The following is a 24,866-nucleotide window of genomic DNA, read 5'->3' as shown; positions in this document are numbered from 1 at the left end:
TTTTATAATTTGAGTCCATTCATTAGAATCTGCATGGAATCAGTGAGACAAAATTGATTGTTATATTTAGTTTTTTTCATACAAGAATTGCAAACTAATTTCCTTTTATTTCAAATAATGAAGAATTTACATTCAGTCTCAGAATACTTTCATTATGGTCTCGTTTACTAAGTTTAAATGAAAAAGGTAGGATCAGGTATCAGTAATGAAAAGGAGTTCCTGTATTTGATCATTTTAATCCTGTCTTGATCCATTATTCATTAATATTTTGGCTACCCCTTGTATGATTAAAGTAGAAATTTATTTCTGTGTTGAAATAATTTGGTTACAGCAGTATAAATACTTACCAAAATATAAATATTAAATTAACTCTTGGAATAATAATATTATGGCACATACTGACATAGGGCCTATTTGAGTATTTCACTGAGACTGAGTTCTGAAAAGTGATAAAATGTGTTTTGCTAATTTTTTTGCACATGTCTTTAGTATCAAAATATATTCAATAAAATTATTTTAATAATATCCTCATGTAAATAACAGCATATGGTGCTTAATATAATAATAGTTTGATCATGAGAGTGTCAAACAAAGGGACGTAACTCGTAAATTACTATCGGCCCCGCTTCGTCAGAAATATCGACACATCGAAGTGGCACATTTGCGTATTACAGCGTATTAAGTGGCACAAATTTGACATATCATAGTCAAAGTTAGGTTACATGACATAATTTAAATTCAGCATAGCTTCCCGAGAAGTTAAGAAAGAAAATTACGATTTTAATTTCCAGTGACCGATTTTTTTGGTCAACACCTAGTTTTCTCATTTGAATTGATTTACATTTGTCGGGGCCTTTTATATCGGACTATGCGGTATTGGTTTTGCTCATTGTTGAAGGCCGTACGGTGACCTATATTTGTTAATTTCTGTGTGTTATTTGGTCTCTTGTGGAGAGTTGTTTCGTTGGCAATTATATACAGCATCATAAGAGATTTTTAAAATGTATAAATACAATATCCCATTACAACAAATGAATAGTACATACAATTTCTACGCTTTAACTGTTTTTGACACTCACATGTATCATATTTACACCGGGGTATAAAAACGATAATTTTAGTTGGCTTCTAAATCATTACAATTTCATTAAATTTCAGAAACATTAGATACGTTGTTTCCAAAATCGTCATAAAAAGGAGTAAACATGTGCTCTGTCTTCTATAAAACTATTACTTCCAGCCAATACTCTCTACAATTATACTTTCATTTTCGAATGGAAGGAGATGAGATATAATGGTCAATAAAACAGCACTCCGACAAAAAAAGACCATTGAAAACACCTAGCGTAGATACGGCTTCAACAATAGACAGTCTGTTATAGCAATATAGCAATATGTCACACTCTTAATTGTCTTTAAACATTGTGGTTAAATATTAAAGATGCATCTTTCATCTACGATTAATTCACCAAAATGATAAATATACATACAGATATAACATCATAAGGCAACTGATAAGGTGCATCTTGACTCATAATTTATCAATACTTTAAATTGGATCAATTAATTTTTTTTTATTTCCAGCTTTTCTTAGGGACGTTTCTGGAAGTAGAGATATGCCATATTACTTTGGATGTTTGATTTTTGTTTTATCGGGATTAGTGCTTCTACCAGTTTCAAATATAAATCAGGCCAAGTCGCCAGAGATAGAAATCACCGTATCCGAAAAAGACGTGTATTCTCATAAAGGGATCGATACCAACTTTTACGCAGTTAGAGAAAGAGATTATGAACTATTCAATGGTCCCATCATTTGATGAATACTGTACGAAACACTTACGAAACCAACGAAATACTTGTTGACATTTGTTTAACTTTTGTATACAAATTTTGCGCTGAGACACGATGGGGGTGGGGGTTTGGAGGTTGCCGTTAATCTCCATTCTTGACGAATTAATTATGTTCCTTGATTCGAATAAAAGTGTTGTTCGGTCACGAGTTGAATATTTTTCGATATTTGAATTCTTTGATTAGTTATTCTTTTTATTACATTGGCAAATGGCTTTTTTTAATGAAATTAATGTAGAAAATGTAAGGAACTATATCTTTTTTCTACGCATTCACAATTTGTTTTGATCCGACGTTATCCAGTCGGAAAGCAAGCCCTTAGAAACGACCGTTGTTGCTACTTTCTTAAGACAACAATGGGACTGATATCAAAACCCGCCATTCTGAAATTGCGTTAATTTCGCGGAAAAAATAATTTGGCGCCAATTTGGAATTTTTTCTTTTTTCTGTTTCTTACTTGCCATAAGGGTCAAAAATAGATTTCGTTCGATTTTTCAAGCATGGTTCTTATTATCAAAGAAAATAATACTTTAACATGTTATAAATTGTCCGTCTTTTAAAAATAACGTAATGCCTTTGATCGTCGTTTAAGAATTATGCGAAATTGTCTTTTATTTTTCTCTTCTTTTTTTTCCAGATAAACAAAGATTATACAAACTATATAAAAAATTAATAATAAGTATCTCAAAGTTAAAACAAAAATCAAGTCTAACGTTCTATCACCCCTTAGGAAACCCCATTCGAACTAAATTCCAAACGAAAGACATTTTTTGACATTGTAGTTTTTTTATCTTACACATCGATGTCTACTTGCATCTTTACACAATGTACACACATTTAGTGTGTTTGTTTGAATAAGCAATGGCGAGTTCAGCTGTGAATATTTGACTGGATTAATTATTCTCTTTAAGTCAGTGAATTGTTTGACTTAACTAAAACAAGGTAAGGAAATCGTATACTGTCTTAACACAACCTTAACCAAAACTCATTCATCGTTTATAATATTATAAAAAAAATTGTGATGAAGTAATCCTGCAAAACTGCCAAAGGTAAATGAAAAAGTCTTGTCCTAAATATGAACTTAAAACAATCTCTTTCAGACTAGCATTTTAATCACTCTTATTCGAAGCATGTTCATACTGACATGAAGTGTGACTTACTTATGACTTGTGATCTAAAACATAATATTGTTGACTTGGCACTCAGAATCTGCTCTGAAATACTTTTATATAAATATAAAAATGCATAATTGTTAAAAAAAAATTAAATAGAAGAAGAAAAATATTAGACCCAGTCTTTTTTGTTCTTGTCTATTTTCAAGTTCATAATCATGATTAGAACCATTTATTTATTGGTTTAGTGTTTTTTTTATAATTTGAGTCCATTCATTAGAATCTGCATGGAATCAGTGAGACAAAATTGATTGTTATATTTAGTTTTTTTCATACAAGAATTGCAAACTAATTTCCTTTTATTTCAAATAATGAAGAATTTACATTCAGTCTCAGAATACTTTCATTATGGTCTCGTTTACTAAGTTTAAATGAAAAAGGTAGGATCAGGTATCAGTAATGAAAAGGAGTTCCTGTATTTGATCATTTTAATCCTGTCTTGATCCATTATTCATTAATATTTTGGCTACCCCTTGTATGATTAAAGTAGAAATTTATTTCTGTGTTGAAATAATTTGGTTACAGCAGTATAAATACTTACCAAAATATAAATATTAAATTAACTCTTGGAATAATAATATTATGGCACATACTGACATAGGGCCTATTTGAGTATTTCACTGAGACTGAGTTCTGAAAAGTGATAAAATGTGTTTTGCTAATTTTTTTGCACATGTCTTTAGTATCAAAATATATTCAATAAAATTATTTTAATAATATCCTCATGTAAATAACAGCATATGGTGCTTAATATAATAATAGTTTGATCATGAGAGTGTCAAACAAAGGGACGTAACTCGTAAATTACTATCGGCCCCGCTTCGTCAGAAATATCGACACATCGAAGTGGCACATTTGCGTATTACAGCGTATTAAGTGGCACAAATTTGACATATCATAGTCAAAGTTAGGTTACATGACATAATTTAAATTCAGCATAGCTTCCCGAGAAGTTAAGAAAGAAAATTACGATTTTAATTTCCAGTGACCGATTTTTTTGGTCAACACCTAGACTTTGAAGACACATTTTGAGAGAAAAAATTAGTTTAATCCATAATTGAGTGGATCAATATATTTCTTATATACTCAAGAATGTTCACTTAAAAGCAAATTAGTTTTAATTCATGCAAAAAACTACAAATTCCAAAAAACGGGCTTCACTTTTTTTGGTAAAAAAATGCCCATATATGGTAATCACATGACTTCCATTGTTGCTTTAAGATATGGGGTCAAACCGGGGTCAGCTTTCCGACTGTATCGACGTCTTGACAACGCCTTTTGTTGTATGACGTCAGAGAGTGAAATAACCACGTTTATTTCACATGTGAAATTATCGGTTTTTATTTGACTGGGAAATCAATGTAATTCAATGCTACCAATGTAATAAAAAAACATATTTTCATTCTTGAATGGTCTGGAATGCTGTTTGTTTGAAATTTGTTATTTGGCTGTTGTTTCAATGTGTGTAGTCCTGTGTATATTAGGAAGTTTTATTTCACGTACTGATTCCATATTTTCCGTGTAGTTACCGTATTAAACTATAAACTCAAATAAAACTCTTCTAATGATCTACTAATAGATTTTAAGTCGAAACCCATCTTTATTGATGAAGATCAATCCGTGTTTACAAATAATATCAACATTACGGGAATTTCCCTTGTGTGATCCATGGTTGCCGATTGGTAAACAATATGTAACAAGCTCTTTCAATGGTCAGTCGGAAATATAAAAGCAAAAGCAACAACAGAACCGACGGATTGTTGGGTTAACAAAGTTGGAAAGTGACAAATTTGAATAGAAGCTAAAATGTGTCTGATTACAACCAACCGTTGAAAGTTGACTTTGTTTTTATTTAAGGTTGTCGGTGCCGGTGCCAAATCGGGTTGCCGCCGACGGCGCTAAATACGGTTGCCGGTGACGGTGCTAATGTAGTTATATAGACGGTGCAATTTAAGTTTGTCTGTGACGGTGCTTATGTTGTTAGTGGTTGTGTATAAGTTGTTTTTGACGGTGCTAAATGATTTTGATGGTACCGGTGCTCATTAAGATTGCCGGAGACGGTGCAAATTAAGCGTATGCGTGTCGGTGACAGTGCTAAGGTTGTTAAGTTAGCGACAGTGCTTATGTTGTTATATTGACGGTTCTAAAGTATTAATATGTTGTTGGTTTTATTATGCTGAGTTGATGTTGTATAATGTGGAATGGTGGTAATATCCTTAAATTGGGATTATTGAAATATTCTAAATAAGTGACAACCTTGTTACTTAACTGTTGAATTATATACTAGTATCTTGTTATTATCAAAAGTTTTTTTGTCTACTGTTAGACCAACCATTACCAGGGACCCGACCAGACCAGTAACAGAGCCTGCAAGACCTATTCTCTCCGCCGATGTTTATTTTAGTGCTAATAAAATATGGAATTTTATTTATTTAGAAATTTTATTTCGTAACTCAGACTATATATATAATTACAACTATTACTATTACCCTTTCTGTAACGTGTTCTGGTCCGACGGTAAACATTGGACGTCGAACCTAACACTTTATAGACCGTTTAACTTCTTTTTTCTGTGTGACCCTGTGATCTCTGGTGGCCGACTCTAGCACCAGGGAGGCAGCGTTTCAATATATCTTCTAAATGGATTTGAAAATCGGTAAACAACTGGTACCTTATTTCAAATTTAATAAATCATGTCAACAAACATGTGCGAATTTATCAAATATGTAAAAAGGTTTCAATTGCAATTTGTCTCTGCCTTTTAATATGCAGTGTAAAGGCGTCATAGTTTTTTCAAACAAATGTTCGTATGAACATGGACGGTATTTATGCACAAACATAAGTGCTCACTTTACATTTTATCAATTTTTATTTTTTTCTCAGTACAAAAATTTGAAGGCAAATGGCAAAAATTGAATTGCTCAAAATAAATGCATGTTTGATCAAATAAGACCCCACACGATGATGAATAATATGATTCAGTTGCAGATATGATTTCCTACATATTATACTGAAATGAATGCCAAAATTTATATGATAATCAATGTCAACGCCAAGAAGTTTTACAATTGATTCACACGAAAGATTGGCATTTTGAATATATGATTACATGGATTTTTGTTGAATAACATGGCACAATAATCATGATTTATTTATATTCGTATCGAATATCATTGAAAACAATTTACAGTTTCAAAGCAAGTCAGTTCCGACCTATTATGTTTGTTTTTGTTCAAACTCTACTTGGATTTATTAATACACTAATAACACATGTGTCGATCCTATTATTCTTAGGGAATGTATGTGTCAAATACATTCATTTTCTAAAGTATATATGGATTGATTAGCTTTAGAAAAAATGATGTATGACTTTGAGAATACTTACAATTTTCATGAAATGAATGTAGTAGTTATATGCAAAACTGTGCACTCTTAAATTTTGTGAAGAAACTTTTTGGGGTTTGTTGGACAAAATCTTAAATTTGGAGTTATTAAAGACTCTTCTATGTATTTATAAGCAAAATATTAAAATTGTTAAACTACACAGCATCCCGTTCTGTCCCACAAAATACTTATGGGGAAACTGTGTAAAATTGTTGAGCATAGACATTGACTACCAGTTAACATTTTATTTACATTTTACATTTTATACATTTTTGTAGAAAGGCATCATAACAGCTGTATATTTCGAAACGTTAAAGACCTTTTCTTTCCAAATTGAATAAATTCTTTAAACATGGACTGTTAGGTTAGGAGGATGTCACCAGCTTAGAAGTCAATGTTTTGGTACTGAAATATTTTTATCAAACTTTCTTAAATTCTCCGTCGAAAAATCAGAAAAATATTAAGAAACATTTCCAACTCCCACATGCAAAGTAGACCTTAGACGTATTGGATATTTTTAAAGTCTCATGTGGTCATATTGCTATTCACGTATTTAGGTCTTATACTGGCGGGCTTTCACAATGTTTTGGTTTGAGCATTATTGATGAAACTAAATCTCGAAAACGCTTCAAAAGCGCTAAAGGAGTAAAGCCAGTAACAAAAATAAACGGTGGCCATGTAAAGGTGTATTTTCAGGCTTCAATTGCTTGAGTAAATAAAATTTTATGTATTGCTAAATGTGTTATTGTCTAAAGTAAAGTAAGTAAAGTAAGTAAAACTGCCCCATATTTATAAATAGATTTGCGTGAAATAGGAATAGATTTCATTTTATTGAATTTTATAAAAACAAATCACCTTTTTTTATCCATGATTTCATATGTGGCACCACCCCTCGCCCATTAACATTATGGTTGACAAGTAAACAATATGTTACATAAAACATATTTCAGCAAAAATAGTTTTGGGCGAGGGGTGGCGCCACTCTTAATATTTCAGAAAACTGTCATAAATTTTGCCAAATTATTCAAAAATTTGACCAAAATTCTCCAACATTTATGACGTAACAAATGAGTAACTTTTAATGAGATAACTATCCACCAGAACATGCCAGAAATAATCTGTAATTAAGGTTGGTGCATGGCTTTATTAAGTTGTATGTTTTATATGTTCATGATACTTTGTTTTGTTTGTTTTGTATACGTTTTTATATTCGTTAAAAACTTACCAGATATTATGTTAATATGTTTCATACTAAGCCGATTTAAAATAAAGTTTTCTATGTCTATGTCTACAACTGTACGTGGCCTTGTCTTTATACATCTCGTACAGTCATATGAAAGTAGGGAAGGAAAGACAAGATTAGAGTTTTTGCAGGGGCTGTGTGCTTAAACTAGAGATGTAAAGTGAATGACAGACGACCAGTGTGTGTGTGTGTGTATATTACAATATTGTCTGATAGTAATGTAATAAAGTTATTTTTGTATTGTAAAAAAGGATCTGAAGAATGTAATATATCCACATTAAATGAAGAACTGTAAACAAACGTCTAAATATCTACTTGCTCTAACTAACGAAGTAAGTTGCATATAGATTTTTAACGCTTTTACCTATTATGTCTGTTTTTTTGCTCACACATTGTTGTCAATATAATGGAATTCTATGCGACTGTCATACAAGTTAGAGGTTTAGCCAGCTAAAAAAAAAACAGGTTTAATCCACCATTTTTTACATAAGGAAATGCCTGTAACAAGTCAGGAATATGACAGTTGTTTCCATTCGTTTTATGTGTTTGAGCTTTTGATTTTGCAATTATAAAGGACTTTCCGTTTTGAATTTTCCTTGAAGTTCGGTATTTTTGTCATTTTACTTCTTTTTTTTTATAGATACATTTTATATTTTTGTTGCAAGTCCTTAAACCCTCTGAACTAGAACCAAAAAACAATTTAGCGTAAGCGCGATAAAATTCATTAACACAAACGATGTAGATTGATAATGTGTTTTTGTTTTTGTGTGTGGAATTTAGAAGTTATTTTGCAATGATCATTTCTGTATAAAGAATTTGAACTTGAAATCTCCTTTTATTTATATAGAAACTGGGAGTATAATCCCACATGTACCTGTTCAAAATCATAGTTTGTATGAATACAACCTTGATAAATACGTAACAATCTAATTTTGTACGAATATAACCTTGATAAGTGTCAAGATTGTGTACTAAAAGTCGTAATTAACATAAAAGATTTTAAACCATTGCCCACACACTCATTTCACTTGTGATTGTTTGGAAATAACATATTGCGGAAATAAAATGTAAATTAACCAGTGTATAAACGCGACAACTTGTTTTTATTACATTATTATAAATAGTGTATTATTTTTTGTTTCTTTATAAGTAACGTTAGTAAAGGCATAACTATACATGTAGATATTGATAAAGAAATTGAGTCGTCTTTACTTTAAAAAAATTCTCAAATCCCTTTCCCACGAACTGTCTTGAAAATAATATGTTACAACTGTATTGCCTCTGAAATTTCTATTTCAATGGTAAAACATTTGTAGAGGGTCGCCGAATTTGAGTATATATAGTTGAATCTTCTATATATATATATATATATAGCATGAAAAAGTGCCAAAATGGCAAAAGTGGTGTAACATCGTGACTGTAATAAGCATTGACATCTTATTTGTCGTCGTTTTTAGATATAACAAATTCACTTAAAAAGTTTTTGATTTCCAAATTTATAGCCTCGAGCATCACTGAAGAGACTTCTTTGGTCGAAATGCGCAACTGGTGCAGTTAAACTGGTACCGTTGGCATTATTACTTTATTTCAGAGATTATAATATTTACCATTATTAGTTTACGATCTTCATAGGCAGCTGCACCTGTTAAATTTATTAAGAATACCCATGATGTAACCTATTTAGGAATTTATTACCTATAAGTTTAACGTTACTCTTATTTCGGTGTTGTAGTACACATTAAATTAGTGGTATTTTGGAAGTGAAAAAAATTAAAAGCCTCAACTTTTTAAACGTTCAAAGGGAAGCCGCTCTATCAACAGGTATGGTCATTACCCTGTAGTTATAAAGTGTCTAACTTAGAAAATTGTTAAAAACATGAAATATTAAAGACACTACACAATATACTTTAGATATTTTTCAACAATCTATCTAAAAAAATCAAAATGTATCCAGCGTTATATTTTGCGGTTGAAGACAGTTTTGAAATAATATCGAAATGTTTCTTGTGAAACTTTGCATCGAAGGGTTGAATGATTGCATATGATTTCAATTTATTTTTAAGATAATACGCAGCCTTAGTTCTGATAAAAGTTTAGTTGCGACATTATTATTTGTTAAATTCTGGTTTTGTTCTGTGGTTTTGCACAAAAACATGTTAGATTACAAAGATTTGGGTTGAATAAACCTGCAATATGTTCTATTAGAGGTTTATTAGTAACACAAAGATTTTGACAAATTTTACCTGATGTTAACCTGCATAAATTCAGATACAAAAATTGTGAAGCTATTTCTTGGATTAAAATGCATCAATTCAGATTTAAAGGTCCGTAAAGTGCGTTTTTGGATTCACCTGGATGCATCGATTGATTACAAAAAGGCGAAAAGATACCATGTGTCCAATCAAATACTATTATTTGAAAAGATACCATGTGTCCTATCAGATACCTTAAGTCGAAATGATACCATGTGTCCAATCAAACACCATAAGTTGAAATGATACCATGTGTCCAATCAAACACCATAAGTTGAAATGATACCATATGTCCAAACAAAAACCATAAGTTGAAATGATACCATGTGTCCAAACAAACACCATAAGTTGAATTGTAACCATGTGTCCAATCAAACACCATAAGTTGAAATGATACCATGTGTCCCATCAAATATCATAAGATGAAGAATATCAGACAACACTCTGGCCAAAAATATCTCAATCAAAAGACAAACAACATCCACAAAACACTATTAAAACTGTAAAACTATTGAACTACATGAAGTCCATCAAAAACTGACATGAACTCAGTGACTCTATCGACTGTCGTGTTACTCTGTTAAAGATGATCAAGCATTATATATTATTTGATTGGTAAATGTATTTTGTCGACTTCTAGTATATCACTTAATTCGTTCTGTCTCAACAACTTGACTGAATGTGAATGTTTGGGGGAAAAATAAGAACATACCAGATTGCTTCCAGTAGAATCTATAGACGTTTGCAAATACATATGACACAATACAACCCTGAAAACGAAAACAAAGCAAAATGAACCCTTTTAAAAGGATTCAGGAGTCTGTAATTCAGTGATTGTCGTTTGTTCCTGTGTACCATATTTGGTAATTTTCATTTATTGGTATTTACAAAAATCAGTCCGTTTGTTTTCTCTTTGAAATGTTTCACATTTTGTCATTTTACCTTTTATAGCTTGCAATGCAGTATTGGATTTGCTCATTGTTGTATGCCGGACGGTGACACATAGTTGAAAACATCTACGTCATTTGGTCCTGATGGAGACTTGTCTCATTGGCAATCATACCACATCTTGTTATTTTAATATGAACTTAGGTGCTCTAGGAGAGTTAGCAGTATCTGTTGTAAAAGTGAGCACCCTTTAAGTTGCTGGTGAAAATAAAAAGTCGGAAGATAAGTTCAATCGGTGATGTCAAAATCGAGATAAAGAGCACGTGATTTTTGAGGTATGACAAGTACAACATATCCGTGGTCATTTGTGACAGATATATTCAATAACTGCCAACCAAATCATTATTCTGTCATTTTAAACTTTCCATTTCTCTATAATTTAATTTTGGATGTAATTCATCTTCTGATTGGCTGACGTTGTTTTGTTTATCAGCTTATAGACATAATTTTGTCATGTGACCGTGACGTCATCAACGCTTTTTCATGGTTTACTCCGGTTTAAAATGGAATTTAGAATTAAATTATAAGAAATGACTGTAATATTTTTTCTGTCTATTCGAAATAACATAAAAAATGTGGTGCACACTTTAAAATAACCCGCTACGCGGGTTATTTAGTGTGCACCACATTTTTTATGTTATTTCTCCATAGACAGAAAAAATATTACAGTCATTCCTTAAGTATCAAATTTTCGGCTGCATCTGAATATGGAGTATATATCTCTTTTTTGATAAAATAGGCTGCTAATAAGAAGGCTATTAAACCACGGGTTCCAAGTGGTTAAATTGAAGTCAACCCTTCGGACGCTATCACGAGTTAGTTGACCGTTATGGAATATTTATTTCACAGATGACGATGAATATGTTCTAAAATTCGTAACCACAATCCAGAACTTTTCCTCGAATGTGACACCACCGAATTAGACTCATCACCAAAGGTGTACTTGCATTAGCAACACGGTATTTGACACATGATTTTTGTCTGTTTGTCGTCTTTTGTTTTTTGCCATTCAATGGTTGCCTTGTTGCCTTCGACATGTCAGTTTGAATATCTCTTTGGTACCTTCTTATTTTCAAAAAGATAACGTAAACTTTATCATTATGAATTATTGGTTCAATAGCTTTATTTGAAGTAACAACGCTCTAACACAGAAATTATAACAGGAATCGAAAGGTCTGAAAATGGCACTCTTAGAATAATGCTTCACAGAAGTTGAATGTTAACAGTGGGAATAATAAAACTTGAAAATAAAAACAAGCAGAGGAACCAATCATTTCACACAATAAAGCCGACTGTCTGTTAATCAAACGTGTCAATCAAAATGACCGGTCATGAATATGTTAGAAAAAGAAAAACAAGCAATTTGATGACGGCAGATACGATTAATTTTTGTTTTAATCAGAGTGTTTTTATGCATTATGATTTGTCCTTTCTTGAAAACAGGCTACTGGTATCTGAGAGAGTCTTTCATTTTCTAGATAGAGTTAATTTTACATATTATGTTATCATTTGACTGTTAATGACGATTTCGCACTAAATCCATTGGATATGGATGTCAGCTGACTAATATTTTAGTCTTGGATACAGAATTTTTGTATAAGTTGTTATTGTAACTGCGAGTATTTTCAGATCTGTATTTTGAATCTTTATTGCTTTTGTTTGTTGTTTTTGTGTTTTGTGTCGATCTAATGAGTTCAGACCCTTTTCAGCTGATTTTTATACTTTACTCTGATTATGTGCTGTTACACCACTGAACCTTGTTAGGGGAGCGTTAGGTGCCCAAAAACATTTTTGGAAGCCATACGGTGACCAATAGTTGTTAACTTCTACGTCATTTGGTCTCCGGTGTAGAGTTGTCTCATTGGCAATCATACCACATCCTCATATTTTAATATAACAATAAGTTTATATAAAACATGTAAAAGCGGACGTGACCTTGACATCTGTTTTATATACATGTATACATATATAGTGTATTGAATCGACTTTAGAATATTTTCATTTCGGGATGTGATGTTCATTGTGTTCCTAGAGCATTATTCAACTATATAATGGTGTTTAAGAAGTCTTTCAAACTTAATACAAAAGACCACTTCAAGGAAAGAAGTAACAATAATGTAAAATATGATATGAAACCAGATGGCGGTTGGGGATGGATTGTCACATGTGCTATGTGCCTATGTTTATGTTTATCAACAGCATTAAGATCGAGTATTGGAATATTATACACATATATGATAGATGAATTCGGATTTGATTTAACAGTGTTAAGTATTATAGGTTCAATAAATGGTGCTGTATCCTATACTGGAGGTTTGTAGTGTTTAATTCATACAGGAACATGTTCATTATATCTATTTCATTATTGTACACATTTCAGAAGCTAAAAAGATAACAAACAGCATCAAAGATGTGTTTCACTGATATTTCTGCAGCATTGTATAACATTGCTGTCTCAAGTACACCAATACTTACACGCATGCCTTGTCATATCCGTGATTAATGGTGTTTGAGGTTTAGTCATCCTTCTTTTAACTTTCATGTTATCATGTCCATCAAATGTACAGGGATATATGAGGTGTATTTCTATAAGAGGGCAACTAAATGATATAAACGACATTAAGATGTAAATTTCTGATTGCACATACATGTCATTTCTGTTACCCACTTTAAATAGTAGTCTAAATGATAAACATTATGACAGCTTATATTCATTCAAGAAAATAATTTCCAGTAAAATAATGTAGTTTAACTCTAAAAATGACGTGCATGCTGTTATTACATGGATATAGAGGGAAGTACTTATTTTATTAAGCAATGACTTGGACCAAACCTCAGACTTTTTGCAAAAGTTTCAATAAAAGTATGACTTCTTTTCGAGTGTAGTAACATTAAAGGAAATAATTTCCAGTAAAAATAATGTATTGGAATTAGTTTACCATGTTTTTTTTTTGATACTTTAGACATATTTATTTGATTGCAGCTTTCTTCACAGTGCCCCTTATAGAACGATTTGGTATAAGACGGGTGCTATGCGTTGGTGGATTGATACAGTTTACAGGATGCTTGATGTCAGCTTTTGCTTCCTCCTTTGTCCTTCTACTGATATCTCTATCTATTATATCGGGTAAACGATCTTTAAATTAGTATGAAGAATTAATTAGGTATTGAATTATGTCGGTTTATTGTGATGTTTGTTTGCTGCCATGCTAACTTGGTTGAACTTTTATGTAAGCCGGTATTGTAGCACCGTCAGATACACGGATGATACTTTACAAATTATCATTACTTCTTTTTTTTATTAAAAATCAAGATAGATATAAATTTAGTGTAAGATCATTAATTTGTTCTCTGTACGTCCCTTTTTATCCCGCCAAACGTTTTGTGTACGTCTTTTTACACAGAAAGACCAGTGTGGGCTTTCGCTATCATTTCTTTCCCTATTGGCAACTATTTTGCTATTTTTCAAATAAAAATTTTACTTAATTATTAACAACATTTTTTTTATGAGTTTTTTAAACCGCTGTCTTGATGTTATTGCTTTATCCCCGAGGGTATCACCCTCCAACAATTCAAGACTCTACTGCTGACATTATATATCTTTAATACGGTCATTTTCTGTAAACAATTGTTTATAAAACGTTCAATTATTTGAAACAGTAATGCATTCTATCACCAGACATAGATGACTTGAGCAAGGATTGGCACATTATTAACTATGGAATTTAGTTTTCAATGCTCTTTTTTATTTGATATGGCTTTCCGACTCTTTCGAGTGCCACTGATAAGTCGTATGCAGACATGCGTAACATGTAAACAGACTGCAATTTAGTTAGGTAAGAGTATTTGTTTGTAGGAATTTGGTTATACAGTACAACGAACAGACTTATTATATTATGATATCTTTTATATGTCCGATGAAATATTCCGAAAAAAAGAATTTGGGTATCCATTTATTATTGTTTATATACAACATTATATGAGAGGGGAATGCAATATTTCGGTCTTTATTTGGCCTTTTAAAACTTTTTTTTTAAAAGACTGGGAAATGCATTAACATATGTTACTGGTGTAGTAGCAATTGATGTTTATATACAACATTGTAGGACTGGGAAATGCCTTAACATATGTTACTGGTGTAGTAGCTATTGATGCTTATTTTGATAAAAAGAAGTCTATAGCTGTTTCAATTGCAACCACTGGTATTTCCCTAAGTCGAATAATATTCCCATCTACGGTTGAGTTCCTCCTTTCAAAATATGGATTCAGCGATGCAATGATGATATTTTCCGCTATTTTGTTGAACTTTGTTGTATGTGGAGCAGTTGTTTTCCCGCAAAGATTAGTCAGTCAAGGTAAGTTATAAAAAGCTGTATATTATTTATGTTACTCAAATACTATTTTAGTATTTTGAACATCGGTAAATAACTGTAGCATTTATTTAGTATATGTGACCCGCCGTAATGTAAAATCACGTAACGTAATCGGGGCACCTGTAGTTGAATGTCCTTTTATATCGTGGTAAAAGAAAGTTTAGTGTTTTCATGACTTAAGGAAATTTGCATTTTGTGTCAAGATATGCAAAACATTTAAATTGTTTACATAAAAATTAATAATTTCGGTTAAAATCCCGTTTAGAATCGCGTTCTAGATTCACATAATTTATCTTTTAAATTTCATTGCGTAAATTCCTTTCTCCTGAATCATTGATATTTAATAAAGTAAATCTCATTGTTTCACGTTGTAAGGTAAATATGAACATCTGTATCGACATATACATGATATATCGGTACATGTAACTCAAGCAAGATATACCTGCCCATCTGCCCATCAGGTCCCTCAATGACCCCAATAGATGAATATAAGAAAGCATATTTAATAATACATAGCTCCTTGATGGTTTATTTAATATCTTGCTATTCACTTTCTTAGCAATGAAGTAGTTTTCCTTACTAAAGAAAGAACAAAGTTGCAGTCGTTATTATTTTGATTGCAGATTCCGCTACATTGTTGCTATAGCAACCGAATTAAAATCCTACAGTTACTTAGTTATTAAAGCTAAAACAAAATTTTGAATATTTAAGAAGACTTGAACCCCATCCCCTCCAAAATAACTTATCACTTGAACCCCATCCCCTCCAAAATAACTTATCACTTGAACCCCATCCCCTCCAAAATAACTTATCACTTGAACCCCATCCCCTCCAAAATAACTTATCAGGATGTTTTGAATCTATACATTCTTCATACAAAATACTAAAAACTCATTTTGACCCTGGTACCTCCATTAGCCTGGTACCTCCATTAGCCTGGTACCTCCTTTAGCCTGGAAATCTTATGGCTGGTCACAATTATTTAAAGAGGTTTTTTAGACACTGGTACCTCCATTAGCCTGGAAATCTTATGGCTGGTCACAATTATTTAAAGAGGTTTTTTAGACACTGGTACCTCCATTAGCCTGGAAATCTTATGGCTGGTCACAATTATTTAAAGAGGTTTTTTAGACACTGGTACCTCCATTAGCCTGGAAATCTTATGGCTGGTCACAATTATTTAAAGAGGTTTTTTAGACACTGGTACCTCCATTAGCCTGGAAATCTTAGGGCTGGTCACAATTATTTAAAGAGGTTTTTTAGACACTGGTACCTCCATTAGCCTGGAAATCTTAGGGCTGGTCACAATTATTTAAAGAGGTTTTTTAGACACTGGTACCTCCATTAGCCTGGAAATCTTAGGGCTGGTCACAATTATTTAAAGAGGTTTTTTAGACACTGGTACCTCCATTAGCCTGGAAATCTTAGGGCTGGTCACAATTATTTAAAGAGGTTTTTTAGACACTGGTACCTCCATTAGCCTGGAAATCTTAGGGCTGGTCACAATTATTTAAAGAGGTTTTTTAGACACTGGTACCTCCATTAGCCTGGAAATCTTAGGGCTGGTCACAATTATTTAAAGAGGTTTTTTAGACACTGGTACCTCCATTAGCCTGGAAATCTTAGGGCTGGTCACAATTATTTAAAGAGGTTTTTTAGACACTGGTACCTCCATTAGCCTGGAAATCTTATGGCTGGTCACAATTATTTAAAGAGGTTTTTTAGACACTAACTTTATTAAAAACTGAGCAACACGAAATCAAGCAAAGTCCAAGATAATGAACTGAAATGATCAGCAGTTCTTTCTCCCTTAGTGGAACACGCTGTGTTGCTGTAATTACCAAAGTTCGTTGTAAAATGTCATTTGTATTAACCTAAGACATCACTAAATCAATTAACTATCAGTACATGCAATTGCGGACTTATAAATTTTTTAAAGATATTTTTGAAACAGATATAATTGAGTAAGAAAATTTCAAGTCGATACAGAAGTGCATGTGCTAAATTTAGGTGTGGTGTCGCCCCTTTGCGAATAGAAACAGGTCGCTAGGAAAACAAAACTGTAAATGAAAGAGTTGCTTTTTATGTAATGATCAAATTGAAGATGAGAAACATGTTTTATTAGACTGTCCTTTAAATGCAGGTTTGGATGAAAGTTTATTTTACTAAGTTAAAAGAAGTAATGTTAATTTTGATAATTTATCTGATGATGATAAGTTTATACATCTTTTTAAAAGTACTGATTGTTATGAAATGGTTGCCAAGACCTGCTTTAATATTTTAACTATAAGAAATAGTTTTGTATATGCTTGATTGATAGTTATATTTTTACAGAACTGAAATATTTTATAAACATGATAAATGTATGTTGTTATATGTTTTATAGAACGGGAATGTTTAATAGACATGATAAATATATATTCATAATCTATTGGAATTTCTGCAATCTCTCATAATTCTTTATAGAATGGTACTTGTATTTTAACTTATAAAATTACTGTTTTATACAATTTATATATTATAATAATTTTATTACATGTATTACAAGTGTTGAGACTTTAATAAACTATTGAATCTGAATCTAAATCTGTAAACTCTCTTACCTTGTTACTTGAACGAATGAGAATGCTTGAATTAAAACCCGGTTGATATCACTCTTAATGTCATTGAACTAATTATATAAAACAAATCACAACACAACATTGGAAACTTAAGCAAAAGCAACTTTAATAAATAACAGTATGGGTGGGTAAACTTTAGTGCTCCGGACATTTAGGCAGATCTTGTTACGCTATAGGCACCTATCGTTTTGATCATGGCAAAATATTATGTTAAGTCGCGTTTTGTGATGCTACAACCGAGGGATTTAGCCTGAAAATGTGAACAAAAAAAGTTTTTACATTCATGCAAGATCTTATAACGAATGAAAAGAGGTGTGGGGATATATGCAGAACAGCCAGTTTGTTATTCTTTCTTTTGTGAAAACTTGTATAATGTAAAAAAAATTTACATTTTTTTTTTCTTTTGACAGAAGTTGTCTCATCAAAAACAGAGAAGCTAGAAAAGGACATGGCGTTTTGTAAAAACACGGGTTTTATATTATATGTACTTGCAAGTTTCTTATATAGCCTTGGTATTTTACTTCCTGTAGGTTTTATACCTGAAACTGCTTCAGCTAGAGGAATAAGTGTAGCAAGTGTTTCCCTTACATTTGTTGGAAGTGGCATTATGGACATATTAGGACGCATTTCTTTTGGAATTATATCACATAGGTATTCATTCTATGTATGTAAAATATGGAGCGCCTGTTTGGCAGGGTTTGGACTGTCTATGCTGATCGTTCCATTTTCCAACCAATTGTATCAGTTTCTTTTATTCAACTTATTAAATGGGTTGCTAAATGGTAAGGGCAGTTACCTAAAGTATTAAGACATATAACATAAATATTTTCTCATACAAATATGCATATATCACTTCAAAATTTAAACAAACGTTAAACATCATAAAACAGAAAAAGGGTGGAAGATACTAAGGGAACAATTAAATCTCATCAGTTGAAGAGAAACTGACAACCTCATGGAAAAAATGAAGGACGAAGGAAAGACAAACACGTCCACAAAGCACTACATAGAAAATTAAAAACTGAGAAATACTAATCCCATCTAAACTGGCATTCATCATGTAGTTTATGTTGAGTACTCATTCAACGATAAGTCTCATTCGGTGACGTCATAATTAAGGAAAAGATGACGGGAGTGTGGGTACGGCAATTGGAATTTATCCTTGGTTATCTGTCACATAGTTATACCATAATGGCCAATTAACCCATGATGGTGTCCGTAAATCTTTTGAAGGGATGACTTTAACTCCACTTTGAACTCTTGTTGCAATAGCTTCCTTGTAAGCAGAAATCATCTATTAATGAAAAAATGACAGAGAAGGTCTTGAATATCGTATAACCTGGGGGATCTATACTCCATATAAAGGCGCTGCTAGAGTGTTGATACATAGAACTGGAAATTTCACAATGAAAAACTAAAATTATCTCTTTTATTGTGTACGAACTTCAGTTGTCAACTGACTCTCATTGTAAAGGAGTAGGGGCATTAAGGCACAGTTTTGGCCCAAGAAAATAAAATGTTTGACAACTGTTTCAAATTTCCACATACTAATTGGAAATGTATAAAGTCAAGAAATATAAATGAAAAGCATGAGATTTATTATCTGATGACGTCACAATTACGTCATTATATGTCCCGTTTTCATGAAAACAATGAAAAATACAGAATTCATGAAGTTTTCCATCATTATTTCCATTGCGGAAACATCGTGCGCAGCCAAGAAACAACAAAATAATTTAAGAGAAGCTTTATTATAACTGTTGACATAATCTCACCAAATATAAAGTTGTTTCTTGGGTGCGCACATACTTTACCAGTCTAAAACATACTTAAAATTTGATGAAAAACAAGGAAAATCAAGAAATTTTACCAAATAAACAAATTTCGTCAATGTTTGTTGCCATGGTTACTCAATAAATATGAAATTTGTTTTTATTTTCTGAATTAACTTTTACCTTAGTCTTTTTATGACAAATTTACGAATATGTATGATAACTTTTAAATTTTCACTAATATTTGGGCCAAATAAGAGCCTTATTGCCCCTACTCCTTTCTAGATGTGAGTCAAGATATGAGACAGACTAAACTGTATCGATGGTATTCTTTATTTCACATTCGATGAGATGCGTTAATTATAACAAATAAACTTTGAATTGTTTATTGAGAAGAATTACAGCGGAACGTAACGATAAAGGATATTGCTACATATTTTCATGTAATTATTATATAATATCAAAACTGTCAAATGGACAATGCGTCATGTTTCAAACATGTGATTGTTTGATGTTGGTATATAATACTTAAAGTAGTAAAAATGCCTTAACAAAATTATCGAACCCGAAGGTAAACTTACAAAATCAAATGTTCAATCAACGGAACGAATAAAAAACAACCTTTTCATACTTCTGACAGGAAGTTTGCAATGAAAATGATGGGTTAAAACCTCCCAGTTGAATATCTAAACAATACATATATACAAACAAATAAATCGAATCAAGACGCCAACAAACAATTTGTTGTAATTTATAGTAAATTTATCTCCAACTTAAAATTTCTTAAATATCTATATTTCAAACTGGTTAGAAGTTTTATATAATTTATGTCACAAATGTGGAAACACACAGTAAGCGCATGTTTTGCAGATTTTTCGAAATTATTTTGTAAGTAAATTTCAGCCGAAATGCTCTTTCGATTAGTCTCTTTTGCTTCAATCTAGCAAATCTTCCATATGATGCAAATTTAACAAAAGGAATATCTTACCAAGGCCATGACAACAGTACATTGCTCAAATATGTTTTCCATTACACGTTTTAAAAATAAAATTTAAACTTGGATCATACTTTTTAACTTTTGAAAGTTTGCCTAGACAAACAAAACCTAAATTGCACCATCTTATTTCCATCTTGTTATTATTTTGTTTTCTAGGGGGTGTGAATCTAGGATATGCGTTGGCAATTAAAAACATAACAGAACCTAAATATTATGGTCGAGGAATAAGTATGTCCTTGGTTATGCAGGGTCTTGGTATACTTGCAGGAAATCCATTAGCAGGTAGTTAGATGTAGTAATAAAAAAGCATGCTATGAATAAAGGCAACAGTAGTATAAGTCTGTTCAAAAGTCGTAAATCGATTCAGAAAAAACCAATCCGTGTTACAAACTTAAACCGAGGGAAACACATCAACTATAAGAGGAAAACAACGGAACAACAGAATCACTGAACTGCAACAAAAACAAACGCCAAAATACATAAAAACGGACTATTTGATAACAACTGCCATATTCCTGACATTTTAAGAAAAACATGTTTGGTTGAACCTGGTTTTATGGCTAGCCAAACTTCCCGCTTATATGACAATGTTACAAAATATTGCTAAAATGACAACACTACTTGACAGGAATATAGTACAAACAAACGCAAGACCACACACTCAGCACAGAGAAATGAATAATATTATAGTACATTACAACATGTAAACCGAAGAATAACAACAAACATCTCCCATTAACGACAGCACAGGACACCACAGACAGTGTCGTTTTTTTTGTGACGTATAAAAAATCTTGAAATGCATACAATTACATAGAACGAGATCCAAAACTTCACAATTATTTTCACAATACTAGTCCAAATAATACTGCATTGTCAAAGATACCGATATTTTTTTTTTCATTTTAAAAGCCTTTAGGAAGGAAACACCAGCTATAAATTCATGATAGCAATAAAGAAAGCAAATAAAAAAACTATTACTAAAGTTCTTTTAACTTTTCTTTGTGAATAAAATAAGAATAAAATTTAAAATGTATGGCTCACAGACACTTTAAACCGCGCCAAATTCTTTAGATTCCTTTCCAATTCATGGGCCTTAAAAAAAAAAGACGAAAGACACCAAAGGAACATTCAAACTCACAAGTCGAAAATTAACTAAAATTAAAAAGAAAAAGACAAACAGACAAACAAAAGTACACAAAGCATAATATAGAAAACCAAAGACTGAGCAAGACCAAAACCCGGGGGTAATCTCAGGTGCTCTGGAAGGAAAAACAGATCCTGCTCCACATTTGGCACCCGTCGTGTTAGTACAAACCCAGTGATAAGTCTAATTCGGTAGGTCACATTCCGGGAAAATGGGACGGAATTGTAGTTACGACAATTGGAATATATCCGTTGTCATCGGTGAAACAGATATTTCAAAACGGTCAACCAACTGGTAACGGCGTCCTTAAAATTTACAAAGGGATGATTTCAATTCATCCACATGGAACTCTTGGTTTAATAGCTTCCTTGAGAGCAGCAACCCTCCATCAAAAAAATCATGATAGGAAATACAAGCCCTGGAATATCATATTAACTGGCAAATATATACTCCATATACAGGCGCTGCTGGAATGTTACTATATATAAATGGAAAGTTCACACTTGGGAAACTGATATCATCTTTTTTGTCGTAAAGTTTTGTTTTTAAGCGACCCTCATTGTGTATTTTTAGACGGCAGACTTAACTGTAACTGTTGTATCCTTTATTTCAAATTCGATAGGATAGATGCGTTCAACATAGTCACCAAAGTTTGAATTATCTAGTGAGAGAACATCTATATAGCAGAAAGTGAAGTTAAAGGATACTGCTAACTTCTTTTCTTTCTTCCTAAGAAATTTATGTATGAGGTCAGCCTCATATGAATAAAGGAACAAGTCGGCAAGAAGAGGGCACAGTTGGTTCCTATGGGAATGCCGATTGTTTGTTGAAAAACACATCCTCCAAACGTAACAAACGTGTTGTCAATCAAGAAATCAAGCATCTTGATAATATCAGTTTCAGAGAATTTTTGTTTCAATCAGAGTGATTTTTTACGATTTATCCCTCTATAAGACAGATACTTGTATCTACGTTGGCCATTCTTTTTATGAAACAAAGCAGGACCAACTATTTCAATGCGTCTTTTAGTTTGGAATGAGGAATACTTGTGTAAAGTGTAATTCAATGGTTGATATTATTTTCGTTTATCGTTTTGTTATAAATCTGGTCGTTGGTTTTCTCGTTTAAATTGTTTCACATTTTGTCATGTCGGGATTGATTAATTTGGACTAGCATATTTGTGCTTGCACAAACCATCCTCAGCTGCAAATTTAAGAGTATCGCAGTTCAAATTTGCCTGACACATTTGAAACCTTGATTTCATTACCATTCATTACAAAATGTATTACTTTAATTCATTTGAACTTTATAATTCAAATCATGAGTACTGGACTACTGGGAATTTGACGGAAAACAACGATTAGCACCAGTGTTCCAATGATAGTATGGCAAAATGATATATCCGATACGGAGTTCTTGATAACAAAATAACGATCATCATTATACAGAAAAGAGATCTTCAGCAATGGGAACATCGTATGATGTATAGTAAGCAACAAAAGGCCCGGGAAAAGATGAAACAAATAAAAAAAACGGCGGACTGATTTATATAATAAAAGAACGAAAAACAGTTATGACAATAGCAATCAAAGATAACCTCTGGAGATCACACACTTCTATGTAATAACATGCACATAAAGAATGTGGCGATTTGAACATTAGCGTGAGCGCGCTTATTTAAGGAAGGCTTGGTTAACATTTTGAACGACAAATGCTTCAAATGCTTGCAAATTTAATCTCAAATGAGACTATAAAATCATAATCATGAATTTTCTCAGCTTTTTGAAACATTAATTTTAATACAAATACGCAACTGATAAATTGTACAGTAGTCAGAATATAATATGTTCATCAATCTTATTTTTTGAATATGAAATGATTTTTATTTCAATGTAATATGTTTCTTATCTTCAAAGTAAAACATTTCAGCGTATCTACAAGAAATAATTGGCAATGAGAATGTACCTTATTACTTTGGCACAATTATTTTCATCATGACAGCTTTAGTTTTACTACCGTTTTCCGGATCTAGACAACATGACGTGAGCACAATTGAGATCAAAGTATCTGAACATCATCTTGGTGAAAATGACAGTAAACATTAACAACAGTAATATTTAGAAACTTTTCTGGTTTAATTGAAGATTCAATACCATTTATTGAACTATAAATGCAAATGTTATAACCATATATTATGGATTAATTTCAATGAAATATTTTGCTGTTTATACATAATAATGAAGCTTATATTTTAAGTATGCATATCAAAAGATGTGATGTGTTTGTCACTGAAACATCATTTGGTTTACAATAATATACACATTAATATATATGCAACAGCCCTAGCTTTTGCAAATTGTCATTATAATAAACAAAGATGATGAATAAATCTACTATAATTACTAATTTCTTTGTTGGACAAAATACCAAGATGTCAAAGATGACAGCAAATGAAAGTTTGGATTACCTACTTAAATATGTCTTGGGTTAAACTAGCCTTCTTGATATCACCCAACCCCACCAATATTATCAGCTTTGAAATGTAACCCACAACAATGAAAATTGCACAAAATTAAAATTTACTGGAACATAAACAATTACAGTAGTATTAAATACATCAAACCACAACTACGAGTAATCAATGCTTAATAATAATGTATCAAATGATGTATGTAAATACTGAGAGGCAACTCAAATATCTTGTCCATTTTATATAATGCTCTCTATATGCAACCAACATCCTAAAATAGAAAACATCCTCCTATAAAAATAAATTTTAAAAGGCGAACACAACGAATAAAACAACTGTTATACAGATTCATAAGACATGTGTTGTTGCCATTTTTTTTTAATAATTAGTAACTTTTGTAATTGCCTTTTTTAAAATAGAGGCTGAAGATACCAAAAAGGATATTCAAAGTATTCAGTCGAAGACAAACTGACAACGCTATAGCCAAAAACGAAAAACCACCAAAAGACAAGCAACAGTCAACAAAACATAACATTGAAATCTAAACAATAAAGACAAGAATCCTACAAAAAATTAGGGCGATCTCAGGTGCACCGGAAGAGTATTCTGCTTCAAATGTGGCACCCGTTCCCGTCGTGT

At 31.9% G+C, this 24,866-nt stretch overlaps 1 protein-coding gene across 2 annotated transcripts; it reads left to right on the top strand.

The window, feature by feature from the left end:
- Positions 1 to 12,810: 12,810 nt before the first annotated feature.
- LOC127737444 (monocarboxylate transporter 13-like) lies at positions 12,811 to 24,585 on the top strand. Of its 2 annotated transcripts, none has more exons than XR_007999502.1 (6): positions 12,811 to 13,160; positions 13,831 to 13,974; positions 14,954 to 15,202; positions 18,252 to 18,492; positions 20,767 to 20,892; positions 23,687 to 24,585. XR_007999502.1 is itself a non-coding variant. In XM_052248148.1 (6 exons), exons 1-6 carry the CDS (start codon positions 12,899 to 12,901, stop codon positions 23,860 to 23,862), a joined length of 1,329 nt encoding a protein of 442 aa, XP_052104108.1. In that variant the 5' UTR covers positions 12,811 to 12,898; the 3' UTR covers positions 23,863 to 24,585. The 2 variants fall into 2 exon arrangements, 1 of the variants encoding a protein (XP_052104108.1); XM_052248148.1 differs by having other exon boundaries at positions 18,252 to 18,623.
- Positions 24,586 to 24,866: the final 281 nt, after the last annotated feature.

Source organism: Mytilus californianus, unplaced genomic scaffold, assembly GCF_021869535.1.
Source record: "Mytilus californianus isolate M0D057914Y unplaced genomic scaffold, xbMytCali1.0.p SCAF_4, whole genome shotgun sequence".
NCBI classification, from domain to species: Eukaryota; Metazoa; Mollusca; class Bivalvia; order Mytilida; family Mytilidae; genus Mytilus; species Mytilus californianus.
This window is presented reverse-complemented; position numbering and strand designations above follow the sequence as displayed.